The sequence below is a fragment of the Loxodonta africana genome, chromosome 21, assembly GCF_030014295.1.
Source record: "Loxodonta africana isolate mLoxAfr1 chromosome 21, mLoxAfr1.hap2, whole genome shotgun sequence".
In the NCBI taxonomy this organism is placed as follows: Eukaryota; Metazoa; Chordata; class Mammalia; order Proboscidea; family Elephantidae; genus Loxodonta; species Loxodonta africana.
This window is the reverse complement of record NC_087362.1, coordinates 60184160-60204804: the sequence shown is the minus strand read 5'-3', so window position 1 is coordinate 60204804 and position 20645 is coordinate 60184160. Positions and strand designations below refer to the sequence as shown.

The window sequence follows — 20645 nt, the reverse complement described above, 5'->3', positions numbered from 1 at the left end:
GAAAAGAGGAAGACCCTCAATGAGGTGGATTGACACAGTGGCTGCAACAATGGGCTCAAGCATAACAACGATTGTAAGGATGGCACAGGACCAGGCAGTGTTTTGTTCTGTTGTGCATAGAGTTGCTATGAGTAGGATCTGACTCGATGGCACCTAACAACAACAACCACCTTTTGATTAGCAGCTGAACACTCTTAGCCATTTCGCCACCAGGCCTTCTTTGTCTCTTCATAACCAAAACCAAAACCAAACCCACTGCCGTCAATTCCCACTCATAGCGACCGCATAGGACAGAGTAGAGCTGCCCCATAGAGTTTCCAAGGAGCAGCTGGTAGATTCGAACTGCTAAGCTTTTGGTTAGCAGCCGAACTCTTAATTACTGTGCCACCAGGGCTCCATAAAACACCTAAAAAAAGAAACCCGTTGCCATCGAGTCAATGCCGACTCATAACAATCCTATAGGACAGAGTAGAACTGCTTCATAGAGTTTCCAAGGAGCACCAGGTGAATTCGAACTGCCAATCTTTTGGTTAGCAGCTGTAGCACTCAACCACTACACCACCAGGGTTTTCCCAGGGCTCCATAGAGGTGGCTTATTTCCTCTGAGTGCGTAGGTGACCATCTGGTTTATTAGGAAGCAGGGCTTTTGCGTAGAATGTATACACATCTGTAAACAAAACAGCAGCGACCCATACATATCTTTAATGCTCTCAGTCCACAGAGCTGCCAGACCCACTGATTCCTGGCTCCAGAATCAGAGAGTTTGGATGTGACCCTTGAATTCTTATATAGTCTGATCTATTGACAGACAAGTAAACTGAGACTCAGAGAGGCCCTGGCACATAACTGCCCCAAGGTCACTAAACAAGTGAGTGGCAGAGTGACTATTAGAATTTTGTCCTTCCGAGAGCACAGCATTCCTGCCCTGCTTGGTGTATTTATCTGACGGAGTGCACAGGTCGTGGCACACTGAAAGCAGCTTTTTGTTTTTTAGTTTCATTTTGCTATTGGTCTGATTGCACAGTAGGGGCTGGGAAGGGAGGAGCCATTGAGGGGATTGCCCCATTCATTCATTCATTCATTTGTTCATTCACTTAACTAATTGGCACTGTGCTGGAGGCTGGAGGCACAATTCAGGGGAACAACTGCTCTCAGAGTTTTCAGCAGTAGGCAGAGTGCAGGGAGTGCAGACCGCAGCGCGAGAATCACACAAGTTCATACAGACTAGAGACAGGCACAGAGGGTGCCCAGAAGGCAGAAGACAGGATGTATACCGGCACATTCCACTAGCATCCTGACTGAGCATGGGGGTCAGGACCGCTCCCCAGAGGAAGTGACGTTTGAGCTGAGCTATGAAGACATTTCCACAGGAGTTTACAGTAAGTGCTGCAAGGACAGCCTGGCCCCCACCCACCTCCTCACTAAACTGCCCACTGCACCTCCCAGCATTCCCTAAGCCCACCAGGAACCTTCCAGTAACCTGTGTGACCCCTCTGTTGACTCACGTTGAGTGTTCCCAGGATGATGATCTAAGACCGTTACACAGCGGCTGAGACACATGACAGCGGGAAAGCAGGAAGTGCCTCCCCAGAGAGGAATTTGGACACCATCCCCACTCCTCCCCCAGCATCCACTGGGGAAGAAAGTTCTGTGGAGTTTTCCCTTCTGAGTGCTCCAGGACGATGCCAACTTTCCAGATGGCTGCTTCCTCCTGAGGCTGGAAGTCAATTCCTTCCCATTTCCGTGCCTAGCAAACACTTCCCCCACACCCCCAGGCCAAGGCAATACCCACCTCACTGACCCACCTCCTCCCAGGCTGGGCTGGGTCTCCTCTCTGCTCCCCCTGCACCTGAGTTCACCCTTCATCCTGGCCGTGACCCTGGGATCACTTTTCTCTCATCACCTGTGGAGTCGGCCCCGTGATTATGACCTTCCTGTGCACAAGGCTTCTTGAGCCCTCATCTCACCCTTGGGTGATGCCCTTCCTAAGACTGTATCCAGCTTCTGCTGGGGCCTCTAATTAGAATCGCTAGGCTCTGCCACACACAAGCTCTGTGACCTTGGGCTAGTTACTTAACCTCTCTGGTCTCCATTTCCTCCTCAGAGTCCCTAGGTGGTGCAAACAGCTAAGTGTTCCGCAGCCATCTGAAAGGTTGGAAGTTCAAGTCCACTCAGGCACCTCAGAAGAAAGGCCTGGCGATCTACTTGTGAAAAAATCAGCCACTGGAAAGGCTCTGGAGCCTAGCCCTGCTCTGACACGTATGGGGCCGCCTCCAGGAGGAGTGGACTCTATGGCAACTGGCCTAGAATGAGAGTAATGGATAGTCATTACCTCACTGGGTTATTACAGGATTAAATGAGAACTAAGACATAAAGAGCTTACTACAGCCCTGTCACACACTAAAGCACTCAGTATACAATGGCTAAGAAATAAATAACTAGTCCAAGGGTTTAATATGAGGTGACATAATTATTCAAGAGCCGTGGTGGCACAATGGTTAAGTGCTCAGCTGCTAACCGAAAGGTTGGCAGTTCAAACCCACTCAGCAGCTACATGGGAGACACCTGGCAATCTGACCCAGTAAAGATTACAGCTAGAAAACCCTATGGGGCAGCTCTACTCTGTCTCATGGGGTTGCTATGAGTGGAAAATTGACTCGATGGCACCTGACAACAACAACACAATTATTAAGCCCTGATTGTACAGAGGTTTTTGTAACCTGCCCCCACCTTCGACCAATCGTCCCCGCCTCCCCACTTCTTTTGAGCAGGATGCCAAGGCTCCGCCGGAAGAAAGAACAAATCTGTCTTGGAAGAAGTCCAGCCAGAATGCTCCTTAAGAAGCGAAGATGGCGAGACTTGTCTCACTTTGGGCATTTTATCAGGGCGAAACTGTCTCTAGAGAAGGTCATCCTTCACAGAAGGTCAGAGAAAAAAAAAAGGAAGACGCCCTCAACGAGATGGATTGACACAGTGGCTGGCTGCAACAATGGGCTCAAAGATAGCAAAGATGGTGAGGATGGCCCCGGACAGGGCAGTGTTTCGTTCCGTTGCACATGGGGTCGCTATAAGTTGGAACCGACTCCACCGCACCTAAAAACAGCAACTAGCCACACAGGTGCAAGCAAAGGGCACGTGGGAGGGAAGCTGCGCACACAGCGGAGGGCAGGGTGCAGGGCGCTTGGCCCACGGCCTGGGCGCCCCGGCACGCCGTGTTCCTTGTCCGCAGCCAGTCCCTCCCACGCCCAGGGGCACCGCGCGAACTTAGCGCAGTTCTAGGAACTCGTTCCCTGCGGCCCGTGTGCACAGCCGCTGCGCTCGGCCCGCTGCTGCGCGCGGCGCTCGGGGCGACTCAGCTCTGGGCGTGTGCGGGCTGGCCCAGGGAAGGCGGATATTTTGCACTCCGCCCGGCTCCTTCCCGCTATAAAAGCAGCCAGCTGCATGCTCGGCTCCAGCACGCCTTCTACAAGCCCTTAGCGTTACTTGTCCAGTTGTCCCCGGACTCCAGCCACCACTTCGACTTGCCATGGACTCCAACTGCTCCTGCGCTACCGGTAAGGATGCCTGGTCCCGGGATGGGGACGACCTATTTGGACTGTAGTTAGAGAAGCAATTTTTGACCCCTGCCCGTTCAATTTCAGGGTAATAACTGCCTCTTCCCAAATGGTCTTGCTGTACATTTCTGTTTTTATTCTAGGTTATTCTGATCCTTGTTTTCCCGATAAAGAGACTAGAGTTTATGCTTTGCCCAAGTTCCCGCGAAATAACTGTGGAGCTGGGGCTCGAACGCGGGTTCCTAGTACCCAGCCTAGCATTTAGGGCTCCACGGACCGTTCTGATCTCTTTCTCCTTGCAGGAGGCTCCTGCGCCTGCCCCGGCTCCTGCAAATGCAAAGAGTGCAAATGCACTTCCTGCAGAAAGAGTAAGTGGAGGCCCCCTGTTCCCCTACCCATCCCCAGCCCGCTACTCCTGCTTGGGGGGATTTCAAAGTGGGATGCGGGAGAGAGGGAGGCGTCCCCTCCTACGGAAAGGTGACGCCGCCACAGTGCCCCTTGTTGGGAAGTAAGGCAATCCCCATTTCTACTGTCAAGTGCTCATTTCTGCCCCTTCCTTTCCCTTCCCCAGGCTGCTGCTCCTGCTGCCCCGTGGGCTGTGCCAAGTGTGCCCAGGGCTGCATCTGCAAAGGGGCATCAGACAAGTGCAGCTGCTGCGCCTGATGTGCGAGAGCCCCGCCCAGATGTAAATAGAGCAACCTGTACAAAGCTGGAGTTTTGTTTTGTTTTTCATACAACCCTGGCCCATTTGTTATTTTCCTTTTTCTACGAGATATATGAATGATAATAATAAAAGTTGATGACTTTATTCTGGTGCTGGTTTCTTTTGTGTGGGTTGGAAACAAAGGCATGCTGTGATCAGCATGGCTGGGTGTGAGACCGGCCTGGGGAGTTCAGAGGTCTGAGTTCTGGACACAAATATCAGCCCCTACCAAACTGGGTACCTCCCTGGGCCTCCATTTCTTCAGCTGTAAAATGAGAAGAGCATTGTGCCAGGTGGTGTAAGGGTGTGGCGCTGACGCAGCCTCCCTCTGTTCTCATGTTGAGTATCAATGGCATGGAGGCTGACATGAATTTCTCATTTTTATCCTCTGGGGATTCCTTGCCTGATGTCTGTCACCAGATGTTGGGCTTCAAAGGGTCTCTCATAGGTGGTGGAATCCAACTCCCCACTGGCTTGAATCCCCACACTTCAGAGAGCTTCTCAAACACCCTGTGCAGAAGGACCAGCCAGTATTTCCTACCTGTGGCAGACCTAAAAGTGAGTAAAATAAAAATGAATTACTAAGAAAATGATGTAAATGAACAACCCAAAATATGAACCCACTTTTTTACATTAAACAGTAATACTTGAATAAATTTAGGATGAACAAAATAAGATCATAAATAGCAAAAGGATTATAAAACCTGCATGTGGGCATGGTAAACCAGAGACAGTTTGCGGATGGCCCCAATGTGGGGGGCACACACCCCTTGACTAGCACTGCCGCAGACATCCCCACAGGGGACCATCAGTCTCGGCTTCCCCAGTGCCACAGGCAGGTCACTCAACCCCCTGTTCTGAACTGACTCCAAATCTTTGGAAGTTCCTTATGCTGAAATCTCCCCTCCTTCGAATTCCAGCCCTTGGCTAGTTCAAGCCAGCAAAGTGGCTAGGGATTTGGAGGGAATTGCCCTGTTATTTCCCAGCAAGATGGAGTGTGAGTGAGAATTGGATCCAAAGGAAGTAGTTCGTGTCTGCCTGTGCAGGAATGATGGAGGATTCTGCCGTGGGGAGTGCGCGGTGGTGGCTATTAGGCAGGAGTAAAGCGCCCAGGGTGACTGGTAATTAATGCTAACAGTCAGTCCCTCTGGCTATTTGTTAAGGAAACTGCTATTTGATGTTCAATCAAGGAAGAAGGTGAGTCATGTGGCCCAGTTTCAGGACCACAGTTGCCCACTGAGTTCCTGTGTGACGAGGGGATTTCAGAAACCAACATGCACCAAGTGCATGAGTTTTGGTCTCAGGGCCCCAGTTGCACAGCCCATCTCACCACTTACCTGCTGTTCAACCTGGACAAGCCCCTCAACCTTGCTGAGCCTCCATTTCCTCATTTGTGGAATGCAGATCATATTTCCACATGAGGATTAAGTGAGTTAGTGGCCTGACTCCTGGTTAGACCTTAATAAACAGTGGCTATTATGATCATTTTGTCCACATTGACTTTGATGGAGAGAATCTTCTTAAATCCCACCAAGCTTCTGGGGAAAGTCCCCTCTGGAGGCATTGCTCTGGGCTGGAACCCGGTGTAGAAGTAGAGCCTTGCCGATCCTGCACCCATAGGAGTGTGGATGACCTCCTGCACAAACCCTCCCAGAGAAGATGCTTCTCAACACTTAGACAGACAGGCTTTTCCACCCTTCGTGTCATTTACCCTCACACAACCCAGTGAGAATGCAGGGGTTGGAATGATTGTGATGTTGTCCAGAGAGACTGAGCAGCCTGCCTGAGGTCACACAGCTCAGATGTCAGAGATGAGTCTATGCTACAGCTGGCTTCACGCCCTGGCCACACCAGAGCATGCTGTTGCTGGATGCAACATCTTCTCTCTCATAGTTGGGGCCTTTGGAAATGGTCCAGTTCTGATGCTGGCTTGACAGATGGGAAAAGGAAGTCCAGAGAGGTCACACGGCCACGCAGACAGACCCTGACCCCCAGCTCAGTGCTTTTTCCGCTAGGCCTCTGTGCCAGGTTTTCAGTGTCCTGGTTGTTCACAGGAAGTGGTAGTAGGGTGATGGGTGAGGGTATGACGCTGTGGTCAGCCTGCATGAGGGCAAATCCCACCTCTGTTACCTACAGGTTGTGAAACCTAACTCTCTGAGGCTCAGTCTCCTCCACTGTATAAAATAGTGTCTGGATCATAGGACTAAATGAATTAATGCATGCAAAGAACTTGGAATAGTGCCTAGCACGTGGTGAGTGCTCTATAAACATGAGTTACTATTGTACTACATCATCAGTGCCCTAGTGGACATTTCTCTACCTCCAGGCAACTAAGCCTGGCCTGGTGTGCCTAGTGGTGTGTCATTGCCACCATGTTCTACTGAACATTTTTCCTTTCAATTATTCATATTTTCTTAAATATATTTTTATGAGAAACAAACTCTTTACCACTACAGAAAATGAGAGTCAGTTTTACTCCCAGACATAGAAGATAACTATAAAAATGTACATATATGTATGTATATATATATTTCACTTCTGGGTCGCTTTTGTTACTACTGGGTTTAGCTTTGGCTTGTTCTTGTTTAAAATGTTTCAAGAAGAAAGAAAAACTTTTAAGCAGCAGAGGTTCTGAAAACGTACCTGGGCCAGTGGGGCTTTTTCTTTTCCTTGGGATGCTGACTGGAGAGACATTACCGCTTAGCTGACTTGCAAGTTCCTTAAATCACTTGTGTCACAGATTTTCTGTTAGTAAAACGGGCTCACAAATAATAATAATATTTCCCTTTTAAGGTTGTTTGAAGGTTCGAAGAGTGAAAGTGATTAAAACAGGGCCTTGTTGTTGCTGTTAGGTGCCTTCAAGTCTATTCCGGCTCATAGAGACAACAGAACTGAACACCGCCCGGTCCTTCGCCATCCTTACAATCTTTGCTATCTTTGAGTCTCTTGTTGCAGCCACTGTGTCAGTCCATCTCAATTAGGGTCTTCCCTTTTTTCAATAACACTCTACTTTGCCAAGTGTTGTGGATTGTGTCCCCTAAAAATATGTGTCAACTTGGTTAAGCCATGATTCCCAGTATTGTGTGGTTGTCCACAATTTTGTGATTGATATAATTTTCCTATGTGTTGTAAATCCTAATCTCTGCCTGTGGTTAATAAAAAAATAAATAAATAAGGCAAGATTATTTTCTGTCAAAGAAGATTAGGGTGGAATGTAACACCTTTGCTCAGGTCACATCCCTGATTCAATGTAAAGGGAGTTTCCCTGGGGTGTGGCCTGTACCACCTTTTATCTTACAAGAGTTAAAGGAAAGAGAAGTAAGCAAAGGTTTGGGACCTCGTACCACCAAGAAAGCAGCTGGTTGCAGAGCAACTCCTTTGGAGTCAGGGTTCCTATGTGGAGAAACATAGTTCCCAGACCAAGGGAAGATTTATGACAAGGACCTTCCTCCAGAGTCAACACAGAGAGAAAGACATCCCTGGAGCTGATGCCCTGAATCTGGACTTTTAGCCTACTAGACTGTGAGAGAATAAACATCTGTTTGTTAAAGTCATCCACTCGTGGTATTTCTCTTATAGCATGCTTGAATAGGGCACCAAGCATGATGTCCTTCTCCAAATATTGGTCCCTCCTTATAGCATGTCCAAAGTACGTGAAACAAAGTCTTGCCATCCTCGCTTCTAAGCAGCATTCTGGCTGTTCTTCTTCCAAGATCTGTGCATTCTTCTAGCAGTCCATGGTATTGAATATATATTCAATATTCTCAGCCAGCACCACAACTGAAAGGCATCAATTCTTCCTCAGTCTTCCTTATTCACTGTCGAGTTTTCACATGCAGGTGAGGCGATTGAAAACACCATGGCTTGGGTCAGGTGCACCTTAGTCCTCTTAGTGATGTCTTTGTTTTTTAACACTTTAAAGAGGTCTTTTGCAGCAGATTTGCCCAATGCAATATGTCATTTGATTTCTTGATTGCTGTTTCCATGGGCATTTATCGTGGATCCAAGTAAAATGAAATCCTTGACAACTTCAATGTTTTCTCCGTTTATCATGATGTTGCTTATTGGTCCAGTTGTGAGTATTTTTGTTTTCTTTATACTGAGGTATAATCCATACTGAAGGCTGTAGTCTTTGATCTTTATCGGTAAGTGCTCCAAGTCCTCTTTGTTTTCAGCAATCAAGGTTGTGTCATCTGCATAATGCAGGTTGCTAATGAGTCTTCTTCCAATCCTGATGCCCTGTTCTTCTTCATATAGCCCAGTTTCTTGGGTTATTTGCTCAGCATACAGATTTGAATAAGTATGGTGAAAGGAATATTATTTAGTGCCCTGTCTGTTTACCACCTAAAATTATCTCTCCCCTGGGGGCATCACATGATTGGGGAAACACCGTCCTGGACTATGATGGGATGGGCAGGCTGTGAGGAGCCACAGGATAGTTTTAAGCAAAGGAGGGGCCTGGGACAGACATGCCTATTCTTACTTGGAGAACGGAATGAAGGCAGGAAGGAAGGCAGAGCCCAGTTGAGACCACCCACCCATGTATTGGAGAAATGGGGCCCACGTCCTAGGTGGAGACAAGGATATGCAGCTAGTGAAGGTCACATCTCAGGCTGGTCCTCACACTGACTGACACTGAAGCTGAGTGACCATGAGCAGATTGCTTAAATGAGACAGGCTTTTACCCAGGAGCTTCCTGGGATTTAATAGGATTCCCCATCAAAGAAAGTCCTAATCAGGAGCCAGACTACACTCTCATTTAATCTCCACGTGGAGGTATAATCTCATTTCCACAAATGAGGAGACAGAAACTCAGAGAGAATGAACAATTTGCCCAGGTCACACAGCTGGTAAGTGGGCAGATGAGCTGCAGACCTGGACTGCCCGAGGCCAAAACCCATGTACTTGGCTCATGCTGGCTTCTGATATCTCCTCCTCACACAGAGCACCTGAGGGCAAGCATTGCCCTGACTCATGGTCCAGAAGGCTCATCTTCATCTTTGATTCAACATCAAATAGATAATCCCTCAACAAATAACCAGAGAGACTGTTACCATTAATTACCAGTCACTTTGTGTCCCCCTCCTGCCTAATAATCACCACCATGCCCTCCCAATGGCAGAATCTGCCAACATCCCTTGTCTTAGTGATCTAGTGCTACTATAACAGAAATATCAAAAGTGGCTGGTTTTAACAAACAGAAATTTATTTTCTCACAGTTTAGGAGGCTGTAGCCCGAATTCAGGGTGTTGTTTCCAGAGAAAGGCTTTCTCTCTCTGTCGGCTCTGGAGGAAGGTCCTTCTCTCTTCTGAGCTTCTGCTCCTGGGTGGTCTTCATGTCGCTTGGCATCTCTCTTCCTCCATCTCTGCTTGCTAACTTGTGTTTCATCTCTTTTATATCTCAAGAGATTGACTTGTTGCGTTAATCCCGTCTCATTAACGTAACAAAGACAACCCACTCTCAGACGGAATTATAGTCACAGGCATAGAGGTTAGGATTTACAGCACATATTTCTGGGGAACATGGTTCAATCCATAACACCCCTGAACGGCAGACACAAATTACTTCATCTGGATCCAATTCTCACTTACAGTCGATCTTGCTGAGAAATACCTGGGCAGTTCCCTCTAAATCCCTAGTTACTTGGTTGGCTTGAACTAGCCAAGGGGGCATACAGAGGGGCAGATTTCAGCCTGAAATTAGGTGAATTTCCAAAGATTCAGAGCCAACCCACAACAGGGATCTCTCAGGGTATGGTGAGTGACCTGTCAGTGGCATTGGGCAAGCCAAGGCTGATGGTTCTTTGTGGGGATATCACACAGTACTACCCAAGGAATGTATGTATTGTCCACACACTGGGGCCATCCGTGAAGTGTCTCTGGTCTACTATGTCCACTTTCAATGAAAAAACCCTGCAGTTTTTGTAATTCTCTTTCCTATGTTATATTGTTCTGTTTTTATTGAAGTTCGTCAGTTGAATCTAAAAAAAATTTGCTTTGTGTTTTGTGTTCTTTTATTTCATTATTTGGTAATTCACTTTTATTTTATTTTACAAAAGTTTTGGTTGACAACGGATAGGAAATAAAAACTGGTTATTGAACTCAGGGAGTTTGAGAATCCATTGTAGGGATCCAAGCAGGCTGGGTAACATTCAAGTCTGACGTCTGATAAGGGACTGAAGTGATGGAGGGACTCCCCAGAGAATGAATGTGAGGGATTAATGTCAGTCTCTCTGCCAACCACACTTGACATGAGAAGATAAGGGAGGCTGTATTTGCCCTTAAAGCCCCTGGCACAATCCTCTTCCCATTTTACAGCTGAAGAAACTCATGCCCAGAGAAGTAGCCTGACTTGCCTTCGGCATTCAGTTTAGTAGGGGCTAACATTTGGGTCCAGAAGCCAGGTCTCTGGACTCCCAGTCCAGTCCCACACCCAGTCATGCTGATCACAGCACCCCTTATTTCCAACCCACATGGAGAAACAGAGCCAGGATAAAGTCAACACCATTTGTTATCATTCGTGTATTTCATAGAAAAAAGGAGGTAGCAAATGGATCAGGGTTGTATGATATGAGAAAAACTCCAGCTTTGTACAGGTTGCTCTGGGCAGGGCTCTCCCATGTCAGGCACAGCAGCTGCACTTGTCTGATGCCCCTTTGCAGATGCAGCCCTGGGCACACTTGGCACAGCCCACGGGGCAGCAGGAGCAGCAGCCTGGGGAAAAGAGAGCGAAGTGAGATGTTAGGGTATTGGAGCCCTGCTATGTTTGGGTTCCACTATGAAGAGGCTGCCTTGTCCCCTCTGAGACCAGGATAGGGCAGAAAGCCTGTGAGGCAGTGACAGCGAGCAGAACACACAGGCCTTGGGGGAAAGAAATATCAGTCTCTAGAACCATACAATGACGTGAGGAAAGACTTCAATACCAGAGTGGGTGGGGGGACCCATGACAGAGCAGCATCTGGCAGGCCCACAGGAGGTGCCTGTAGGTAAGGGCTGCACCAGCAGCTCTGTTTCCGCCTTCAGAATGAAAGGTTGAGACTCAACCACCTCTAAGGCTCTTCTAGCTCTGATTCTGAGTCAGGTGCTCAGAGGAAGGGATGGGCAGAAGCCTGGTCATTGACCTCCTCCTTTCCACTGAGCTCTGGGTCCAGCCCCTGCTCAGACCAGGCCCCAGATTCCCAGGGAATGCCCCACACTCACTCTTCTTGCAGGAGGTGCATTTGCACTCTTTGCATTTGCAGGAGCCAGCGCAGGCACAGGAGACTCCTGCAAGGAAGACAGAAAGACAGGCAGTGAGCGATGAGTGTGATGTAGGAGATCCAGCAGTCAGTCAACAAACGCTCCCTGCCCCTTGCTCTGTGCTGGGCTCAGCCCTGGGAGCTCCTGCCACCTCAGGGCAGACTGAAGTCTTGTCACCATCTCTCTCCCCTTGTGGTGGGAGGGGCAGGGCCTCCTCCTGTTTTTACTGCACAGGGAAGGTCCCAGGTTCCAGAACCAACCCACAAAGCCCAAGGCGCGGAGGCCATGATCTTATGTCCTGAGCCCTAAAAAGGTAACGAAAGTTCCCTGTCTTCCATCCAGCCCAGGCAGCTCAGGGCCTGGAGTCCAGCGAGCAGCCCCTGATCACCTGGGTGATGTCCAACATGAATTGGGGGGACGCTGGGATTTGGGATAATTCAAATGCTCTAGTTGAGGGGACAGCGCGGAGGTTAAGAGGCAAAGCCGCTTGGCAAGGGAGAAAGCACTAGACTTAAAACTAAGGATCCACCTTAGCTCAGACTCAAAGCGCTGCCTCCTCCACCCCCAGGGACACTGAGTCCCGCCTCTGACAAAAGGCCGGCATCCTGAGCCCAAAACTCAGGCGTCCCTTACCAGCGACGCAGGAGCAGTTGGGGTCCATTTCGAGCGAGGTGAGACCAGAGGTCGGAAGGCAGATGACGAAGACGATGCAAGGCCGGTGGAAGGCTTGCTGCAGCCCACGGGGCAGCCCGCCACTTTATAGGCCGAGGGGCCGGCCCGGGCGCAAAGGCCCCGCCCCGTGATCACGCCCCTGAGCCCTCACCGCCCGCCGCGCCCCGGGCGGGCTGAGCGCAGCGGGCGGGCCGGGCGCACTGCTCCCTGCGCTTGGCTAGGTGTGCACCGCCGGCCGAGCCTTTGCGCCCCCTCCCGAGAGGGCCCGTGCGCCGTGCGAAACTCGGGGTCCCAGCTGCCTGCACGTCTCTTCCCAGTTTTCCCGTGACTGTCTGTTGTTGGCTGCTCCCAGGTGTTCCCGGAATTCAGCCATGGGATCACTTGTCCTCCCACCCCCCTGTCCAGTTATCCTCAGGTTCGCCCTTTCCTGGAACCCGTGTGCAACCCCAGCCTCGCTCTCAGGTGCCCTGAGCGGGCGGTAGCAGGGGATCGGCCCCAGGGGTTGTGTGGTGTGTGCAGAGGACAGGCCATTGATGACCTTCGCCCCGCACCCGCAGCGCTCTCCTTGCCCGATAGCTCTGCCTTTTGATCCCATTTCTTTAGTACACAGCAACAGCTGCTCGGTCTCCCTTCATCCCATCGCCAGGCAAGAAGGTACTAAATGGGATCTCCTGTCGCAGGCCCTGCTTGCCCAAAGCTGTTCACAGGCTGGCTACAGCCCAACCTGGTCCAGGATGGTGTGTCCCAAAGCATGGGATGCCCCTGGGAGAGTGATTATTTTAGGTGATAGGCAGTCTCTGTATTCCACAAGATTGCATAGCATTTGGTATGTGCCAATCCAAAACAAAACAAATCAGTTGCCATGGAGTTGATTTTGACTCATGGTGACCCTATGTCATGGCGACCCCCTGGCAGGCCTTCCCCAGCGCTCTACAGGGTTTTCAATAGCTGTGATCCAGGCCTTTTCTGAAGTGCCTGTGGGTGCACTGGAACTGCAAAACTTTTAGTTAGTAGTTTAGGCTTAATCCTTGGCCCCACCAGGGGCGGCTTTAGTATGTGCCAGGTCCTATTTCAATCAGTTTTGAATCTTCACAACCCTAAAAAGGAAATACTATTAATTTTGAGCCTGTAATACTAATGAAAGGAGCTCTGGAGGAGCAGTGGTTAAGCGCTCGCTGCTCACCAAAAGATCGGTGGTTTGAACCCACCAGCTACTCTGTGGGAGAAAGATGTGGCAGTCTATTTCTGTAAAGATTAAGCCTTGGAAACCCCATGGGGCTGTTCTACTCTGTCCTGTGGGGTGGCTGTGAGTCGAAATCGACTGGAGGTACACTGGTTGATTCTAAGGAGAAACTAAAATAGGAAGAGTGTAACCAACTTACCCAAGGTCACAGGGCTAGGAAGTAGTGTCTCCGGATCTGAACACAGTTAAGCCTCCCAAGGGAAAGAGAAGTTCAAGGATAAAGGTGAACTTTGGTCCAAGCGTGTCTACTGTACCTCTCTACCGCTTGACTTTCCCCCCCCCCCCCGCCCCGTCTTTGCTTAAAAATATTTTAAACAAGAGCAAGTCTCAAGCTCAAGTCATGGCAGGGACACAAGTGATAACAGAAATGAATGAAAAAGATAACACACACACAGATATGTTTTATGGCTAACTTCTATGTTTGAAAGTAAGATTAATTCTCATTTTCAGGAGTGATAGGGAATTTGTTTTTCATTTGAATATGTTACAGAAAATATGAATCATTTAAAGGAAAAATGTTCAGTAAAATATGGTGCAGGTGTCTTTCTGTGCCTGTGTGAGGGCGGAGCCTCAGGTGTGTGTGCACAGTCCTGATCCCAATTTCATGGGAAAAGTGAGCAACTTTCTCTAGGCCACAGGTTAGTTGATGAGGTAGGAAATGACACATGGCTAAGCACACCAGGCCAAGCTTAGTTGTCTGAAGGAAGACATACATCCCCTAGGGCATTGATGATAATACAGCAATAGCTCATGTTCATAGAGCACTCACCACATCCCAGGCACCATTCTTAATTCTCTGTGTGTACTAACTCATTTAGTCCTTTGATCCAGATGCTATTTCATGCCACCTTTTACAGTGGAAGAGACTGAGCCATAGAGTGGTTAAGCTTCACAGCCTGTAGGTGTCAGAGGTGGGATTTGCCCTCATGCAAGCTGACCACAGCATCATACCCTCACCCACCACACTACCACCTCTTTCTGTAAAGCACCCAAAATCCAAAACCGAATTCATTGCTGCCGAGTCAATACCGATTCAGAGCAACCCCATAGGACAGAGTAGAACTGCCCCATAGGGTTCCCAAGGCTGTTTTGTTTTGTTTTTAATGAAAAGTTTTTTTTTTATTGAACTTTTGATGAAGGTTTACAGAACAAGCCACTTTCTCATCAAACAGTCAGTACACACATTGTTGTATGACATTTGATAACAACCCCTCAACATGTCAATACTCCCCCTTCTCAATCTTGGGTTCCCTATTTCCAGCTTTCCTGTTCCCTCCTACCTTCCAGTCCCTGCCCCAGGTGTGGTGTGCCCCTTTAGTCTTGTTTTGTTCCATGGGCATGTTCAATCTTTGGCTAAAGGGTGAACCTCAGGAGTTACCTCATTGCTGGGCTGAAAGGGTGTCCGGGGGCCATACTCTCAGGGTTCTCCAGTCTCTATCAGGCCAGCAAGTATGGTGTTGCTTTTTGGCTTAGAATTTTGTTGTACATTTTTCTCCAGCTCTGTCAGGGACCGTCTATTGTGATCCCTGTCAGAGCAGTCAGCGGTGGTAGCCGGGCAACATCTAGTTGTACTGGACTCAGTCTGGTGGAGTCCGTGGTAGATGTGTTCCATTAGTCCTTGGGACTAATTTTTCCCTTTTATCTTTAGTTTTGTCCATTATTTTTTGCTCCCAAAGGGGCGAGACCAGTGGAGTATCTTAGACGGGCGTTCACAGGCTTTTAAGACCCCAGTCCCTACTCACCAAAATAGAATGTAGAACATTTTCTTTATAAACTTGGTTATGCCACTTGAGCTAGATGTTTCCTGAGACCAGGGTCCCCACAGCCTTTAGCCCAGCAATTCGATCCCTCAGGGAGTTTGGATGTGTCTATGGAGCTACTATGGCACTGCCAAGGCTGTAATCTTTAGGGAAGCAGACAGCCACATCTCTCACTGAGTGGCTGGTGTGTTCCAACTGCTAACCTTTCAATTAGCAGTTGAGCGCTTAACCACTGTACCACCAGAGCTCCTTTGTGAATGACCAGGACACTGAAACCCTGGCACTGAGGCACAGTGGAAAAAAAGAGCACTGAGCTAGGAGTCAGGATCTGTCTGCATAGCTCTGTGACCTCTCCTAGCTTCAGTGTCCTATCTATCAAGACAGGGTTGGAATTGGATGGTCTCTAGGGTCTTTCTGGTTCTCAACTGTGACAGGCAGGATTTATCACCTAGGGACAGATGATCTGCCCGCTGTGGCCAGGGCATGAGGCCAGCTGTAGTATATACAGGATCAACCTCTGACTTCTGAGCTGTGTGACTTTGCCAGGTTGCTCTATCTGTCTGGACAACAGCACGATCATTTCAACCCCTGCATTCTTGCTGTCTCTCTCTCACTGGGTTGTATGAAGATAATCGACATGAAGGGTGGGAAAGACTGTATCTGTCTGGTAGGGTTTGTGCAGAAGGTCACCCACATTCCCCCGGGTGCAGGATCAGCAAGGTTCTACTCCCACCCCAGGCTCCAGCCCAGAACAATGCTTCCAGACAGGCCTTTCCCCAAAAGCTTGTTGGGATTTAAGAAGATTCTCTTCAAAAATGTCAATGTGAACAGAATAATCCCAGTGGCCACAGTTTATTAAGGCCTAACCAGGAGTCATTCAATTTCATTTCATCCCCACATGGAGATATAATCTCCATTCCACAAATGAGTTAACAGGAGGGTCAGAGAAGTTGTACCATTCGACCAGGTCACACACACAGCCTCTAAGCGGTGAGGTGGGCTATTAATCTAGACTTCTTGAGTGCAAAACCTCATGTTGGTTTCCGAAATCCCCTCTTCACACAGGAACTCAGTGGGCAAGCCTGGTCCTGACTTCCTGGGCCACGTGACTCATTTTCCTCTTTAACTGAACGTCAAATAGCAATTCCCTCAACAAATAGCCAGGGGGACTGTTAGCATTAATTACTAGTCACTCTGGGCCCCACTCCTGCCTAATAACCACCATCACGCCCTCCCTATAGCAGAATCCGCCATTGTACCTGCACAGGCAGACCTACTTCATCTGGATCCATTTCTCACCTACGCTCCATCTTGCTGGGAAATGACCGGGCAATTCCCTCCAAATCCCTAGCCACTTTGCTGGCTTGAAGGAGCCAAGGGCTGGAATAGGAAGGGGCAGATTTTGGCATGATCTTAGGAGGAACTTCCAAAGATTCAGAGCCAACCCAGAACAGGGGGTCTTGAGTGACCTGCCAATGGCAGTGGGGAAGCCAAGGCTGATGGTTCCCGGTGGGCATGTTGGGGCAGTGCTGGTAGGCTATATTTGCTCCACCCCTTAGAATATCAGGCACAATGCTCTTCCCATTTTACAGCTGTAGAAACTCAGGCCCATAGAGGTAGCCTGACCTGCCTTAGCCTCAGGCATTCAGTTTAGTAGGGGCTAACATTTGGGCCCAGAACCCAGATTTCTGGACTCCCAATCCAGTCCCACAGCCAGCTGTGCTGATCACATTACCCCTTATTTCCACCCTACATGAAGAAAAACAATGCCAGAATAAAGTCAACACCATTTATTATCGTTCATGCATTTCATAGAAAAAAGGAGGTAGCAAACGGATCAGGGTTGTACGATATGAGAAAAACTCCAGCTTTGTACAGGTTGCTCTGGGCAGGGCTCTCCCACGTCAGGCGCAGCAGCTGCACTTGTCCGATGCCCCTTTGCAGACACATCCTTGGGCACACTTGGCACAGCCCACAGGGCAGCAGGAGCAGCAGCCTAGGGAAGAGAGAGGGAAGTGAAAAGTTAGATCGGACCAGGCAACTCCCTTTCCCAACAACAGGCCAGGCAGCAGGGCCCTGAATACTAGAGGGCCTGCTATGTCCTCAGACCCCTGCTAGGATTTTTGTGGTCAGCTTGCATGAGGAAGCAGCTGCCCTGTCCCATCTAAGCTCTGGGTAGAAAGCCTGGTGAGGCAGGGACAGTAAGCAAAGTACAAGGGACTCTTCCAGAAAAGGAAAATCAGCCTCCAGAACCACACAGCGAAGTGAGAAAAGTCCTCAAGATCATCAAGCAGGAAAACCCGTGACAGAGCAGTGTCCGGCAGGGCCAGCAAAGGCCTCGGCTGCCTCTATAGGAAAGGACTGCGCTAGCAGGTCAGAGAAACCACACATGTCCATAAGTTCACATGCATAAAGTGCTTCAGAGCCCAACGCAAAAACCAAAGCTGTTGCTGTCGAGTTCACTCCGAATCATAGCAACCCTATAGTGTGACTTCAGAACCCAAGAGGGCTAAAAACGCTAGATTAGGAAGCAGGAGAATAGGTTCTCGTTCTGGTTCTGGCCCTGCCTGGTTGAAGAACTCTCTGGACCTCAGTTTCTGCCTTCTAGAATGAAAAGTTGGGATTCGACCACCTCTAAGGCTCTTCTAGCTCTGATTCTAAACCCAGTGCTCAGAGGAGGGGATGGGCAGAAACCTGGTCATTGACCTGCTCCTGCCTGCTGAGCTCTGGGTCCAGCCCCCTCACAGCCCAGGCCCCAGATTCCCAGGGAAGGCCCCACACTCACTCTTCTTGCAGGAAGTGCATTTGCACTCTTTGCATTTGCAGGAGCCAGCGCAGGCACAGGAGTCTCCTGCAAGGAAGACAGAAAGACAGGCAGTGAGCAATGAGTGTGATGTAGGAGATCCAGCAGTCAGTCAACAAACGCTCCCTGCCCCTTGCTCTGTGCTGGGCTCAGCCCTGGGAGCTCCTGCCACCTCAGGGCAGACTGAAGTCTTGTCACCATCTCTCTCCCCTTGTGGTGGGAGGGGCAGTGCCTCCTCCTGTTTTTACTGCACAGGGAAGGTCCCAGGCTCCAGAACCAACCCACAAAGCCCAAGGCGTGGAGGCCATGATCTTATGTCCTGAGCCCTAAAAAGGTAACGAAAGTTCCCTGTCTTCCATCCAGCCCAGGCAGCTCAGGGCCTGGAGTCCAGCGAGCAGTCCCTGATCACCTAGGTGATGTCCAACATGAATTGAGGGGACGCTGGGATAATTCAAATGCTCTAGTTGAGGGGACAGCGCGGAGGTTAAGAGGCAAAGGCGCTTGGCAAGGGAGAAAGCACTAGACTTAAAACTAAGGATCCACCTTAGCTCAGACTCAAAGTGCTGCCTCCTCCACCCCCAGGGACACTGAGTCCCTCCTCTGACAAAAGGCCGGCACCAGGAGCCCAGAAGCCAGGCGTCCCTTACCAGCGGCGCAGGAGCAGTTGGGGTCCATTTCGAGCGAGGCGAGACCAGAGGTCGGAAGGCAGATGACGAAGACGATGCAAGGCCGGTGGAAGGCTTCCTGCAGCGCACGAGGCAGCCCGCCTCTTTATAGGCCGAGGGGCCGGCCCGGGCGCAAAGGCCCCGCCCCGTGATCACGCCCCTGAGTCCGCACCGCCCCCCGCGCCCCGGGCGGGCTGAGCGCAGCGAGCGGGCCGGGCGCACTGCTCCCTGCGCTTGGCTAGGTGTGCACCGCCGGCCGAGTCTTTGCGCCCCCTCCCGAGAGGGCCCGTGCGCCGTGCGAAACTTGGGGTCCCAGCAGCCTGCACGTCTCTTCCCAGTTTTCCCGTGACTGTCTGTTGTTGGCTGCTCCCAGGTGTTCCCGGAACTCAGCCATGGGATCACTTGTCCTCCCACCCCCCTGTCCAGTTATCCTCAGGTTCGCCCTTTCCTGGAACCCGTGTGCAACCCCAGCCTCGCTCTCAGGTGCCCTGAGCGGGCGGTAGCAGGGTATCAGCCCCGGGGGTTGTGTGGTGTGTGCAGAGGACAGGCCATTGGTGACCTTCGCCCCCCACCCGCAGCGCTCTCCTTGCCCGATAGCTCTGCCTTTTGGTCCCATTTCTTTAGTACACAGCAACAGCTGCTCGGTCTCCCTTCATCCCATCGCCAGGCAAGAAGGTATTAAATGGGATCTCCTGTCGCAGGCCCTGCTTGCCCAAAGCTGTTCACAGGCTGGCTACAGCCCAACCTGGTCCAGGATGGTGTGTCCCAAAGCATGGGATGCCCCTGGGAGAGTGATTATTTTAGGTGATAGGCAGTCTCGATATTTAAATAAGGTATCAAGAGAATTGATTATTTCCCTTTCAATTTTCCTGACAAGTGCATGATACTTAGAGTGCGCAGTGCTCTGTTTTAATCACTTTTGTTCTTTGAATCCACAACAGCCCAAAAAGGGAAATGCTATTACTTATGAGGAGTACCTCGATGGTGTAAACAGTTAAGACTGTAGCTACTTAACCAAAAAGTTGGATGTTCACGTCCACCCAGAGGCTCTTTGGAAGAAAGGCCTGGCCACCTACTTCCCAAAAATCAGCCATTGAAAACTCATATTGCTATCAGTTTTACTGCGACACACATAGATTCACCGTGAGTCAAGTGAACTGAAGGGCAAGTGGTTTTATTATTTACCATCCTGTATCACTAATGAGAAGCTAAGACACAAAGAGTGTAAATTGCCCAAGGTCACAGTTAGGAATTGGTTTCCGTCGATGTGAATCCAGTCTGCCTACCAAGGGAAAGAGAATTCAAAACTAAAGCCACCCTTTGAAATAAGTATATCTTCGGCACCTCTCTACTCCTTTCAAATCTTTTATACAAGATCTACCTCCTATTTTGTTGCATTTTCCTGGGGGTCTTAAAATCTTCCAAGCAGCCATCCAAGGCACAGCAATTGGTCCCTATTTGCCTGGAGCAACAGAGGGAGAAAGAGTCAGGAATAAGAGGAGGAAATGGAGTGTGTGGCTAATTGCCTCCATAAGCTACTGCCCTGTTTGTTGGGAGACCAGAAGAACTGGATGCTGCCTGGGTACCATTACTGAACAATTTGATCAAAGGCTCTATAGAATAATCCTGATTAAAGAGGGAAAATGCGGAATAGAATTTCAATTTCTCATGGACTCTAGACTTTCTGGAGCCAAGGAAGCTGGATGAACCCCTGGAATTATTCTTCTGTGATAGACTTTAAAACTTAGGTCAAAAATGTCACCTGAAGTCTTCTTAAAACCAAACAGTAGTTAAGCTTAACTAGTTTAAAAAAAAAACTGTATGGGACCATGTCACACCTATTAAATCAGCAAAAAATAAAACAAGTCAAGAGACCACCTCTCAGTTATCTAGTGATGCTCCAACAGAAACTCCATAACTGGGTGACTTTAACAAATGGGAATTTATTCTCTCACAGTTTAGGAGGCTAGAAGTCTGAATTCAGGGTGCCAGCTCTAGGGAAAGGCT

General features: G+C 49.5%; 3 protein-coding genes across 3 annotated transcripts; 1 reads left to right on the top strand and 2 right to left on the bottom strand.

Annotated features, from left to right (window-relative positions):
* The first annotated feature begins 3413 nt into the window (after positions 1 to 3413).
* On the top strand, positions 3414 to 4362 carry LOC100656710 (metallothionein-2-like). The gene is made up of 3 exons (XM_003416302.4): positions 3414 to 3554; positions 3857 to 3922; positions 4126 to 4362. The coding sequence occupies exons 1-3, from the start codon at positions 3527 to 3529 to the stop codon at positions 4215 to 4217; spliced, it is 186 nt and encodes a 61-aa protein (XP_003416350.1). The 5' UTR covers positions 3414 to 3526; the 3' UTR covers positions 4218 to 4362.
* On the bottom strand, positions 4355 to 12267 carry LOC100656426 (metallothionein-2-like). The gene is made up of 3 exons (XM_003416301.4): positions 12129 to 12267; positions 11457 to 11522; positions 4355 to 10970 (listed from the first exon to the last, which is right to left on the bottom strand). Exons 1-3 carry the CDS (start codon positions 12154 to 12156, stop codon positions 10879 to 10881), a joined length of 186 nt encoding a protein of 61 aa, XP_003416349.1. The 5' UTR covers positions 12157 to 12267; the 3' UTR covers positions 4355 to 10878.
* A 4678-nt stretch (positions 12268 to 16945) lies between these two features.
* LOC100656139 (metallothionein-2-like) lies at positions 16946 to 18737 on the bottom strand. The gene is made up of 3 exons (XM_003416300.4): positions 18621 to 18737; positions 17956 to 18021; positions 16946 to 17166 (listed from the first exon to the last, which is right to left on the bottom strand). Exons 1-3 carry the CDS (start codon positions 18646 to 18648, stop codon positions 17075 to 17077), a joined length of 186 nt encoding a protein of 61 aa, XP_003416348.1. The 5' UTR covers positions 18649 to 18737; the 3' UTR covers positions 16946 to 17074.
* Between the last annotated feature and the right edge of the window lie 1908 nt (positions 18738 to 20645).

Coding starts and splice junctions, on each gene's coding strand:
- LOC100656710 (XM_003416302.4), top strand. CDS start 3,527: ATGGACTCCAACTGCTCCTGCGCTACCG. Junction 3,555..3,856: donor CAACTGCTCCTGCGCTACCG/GTAAGGATGCCT, acceptor TTCTCCTTGCAG/GAGGCTCCTGCGCCTGCCCC. Junction 3,923..4,125: donor ATGCACTTCCTGCAGAAAGA/GTAAGTGGAGGC, acceptor TCCCTTCCCCAG/GCTGCTGCTCCTGCTGCCCC.
- LOC100656426 (XM_003416301.4), bottom strand. CDS start 12,156: ATGGACCCCAACTGCTCCTGCGTCGCTG. Junction 11,523..12,128: donor CAACTGCTCCTGCGTCGCTG/GTAAGGGACGCC, acceptor TCTTCCTTGCAG/GAGTCTCCTGTGCCTGCGCT. Junction 10,971..11,456: donor ATGCACCTCCTGCAAGAAGA/GTGAGTGTGGGG, acceptor TCTTTTCCCCAG/GCTGCTGCTCCTGCTGCCCC.
- LOC100656139 (XM_003416300.4), bottom strand. CDS start 18,648: ATGGACCCCAACTGCTCCTGCGCCGCTG. Junction 18,022..18,620: donor CAACTGCTCCTGCGCCGCTG/GTAAGGGACGCC, acceptor TCTTCCTTGCAG/GAGACTCCTGTGCCTGCGCT. Junction 17,167..17,955: donor ATGCACTTCCTGCAAGAAGA/GTGAGTGTGGGG, acceptor TCTCTTCCCTAG/GCTGCTGCTCCTGCTGCCCT.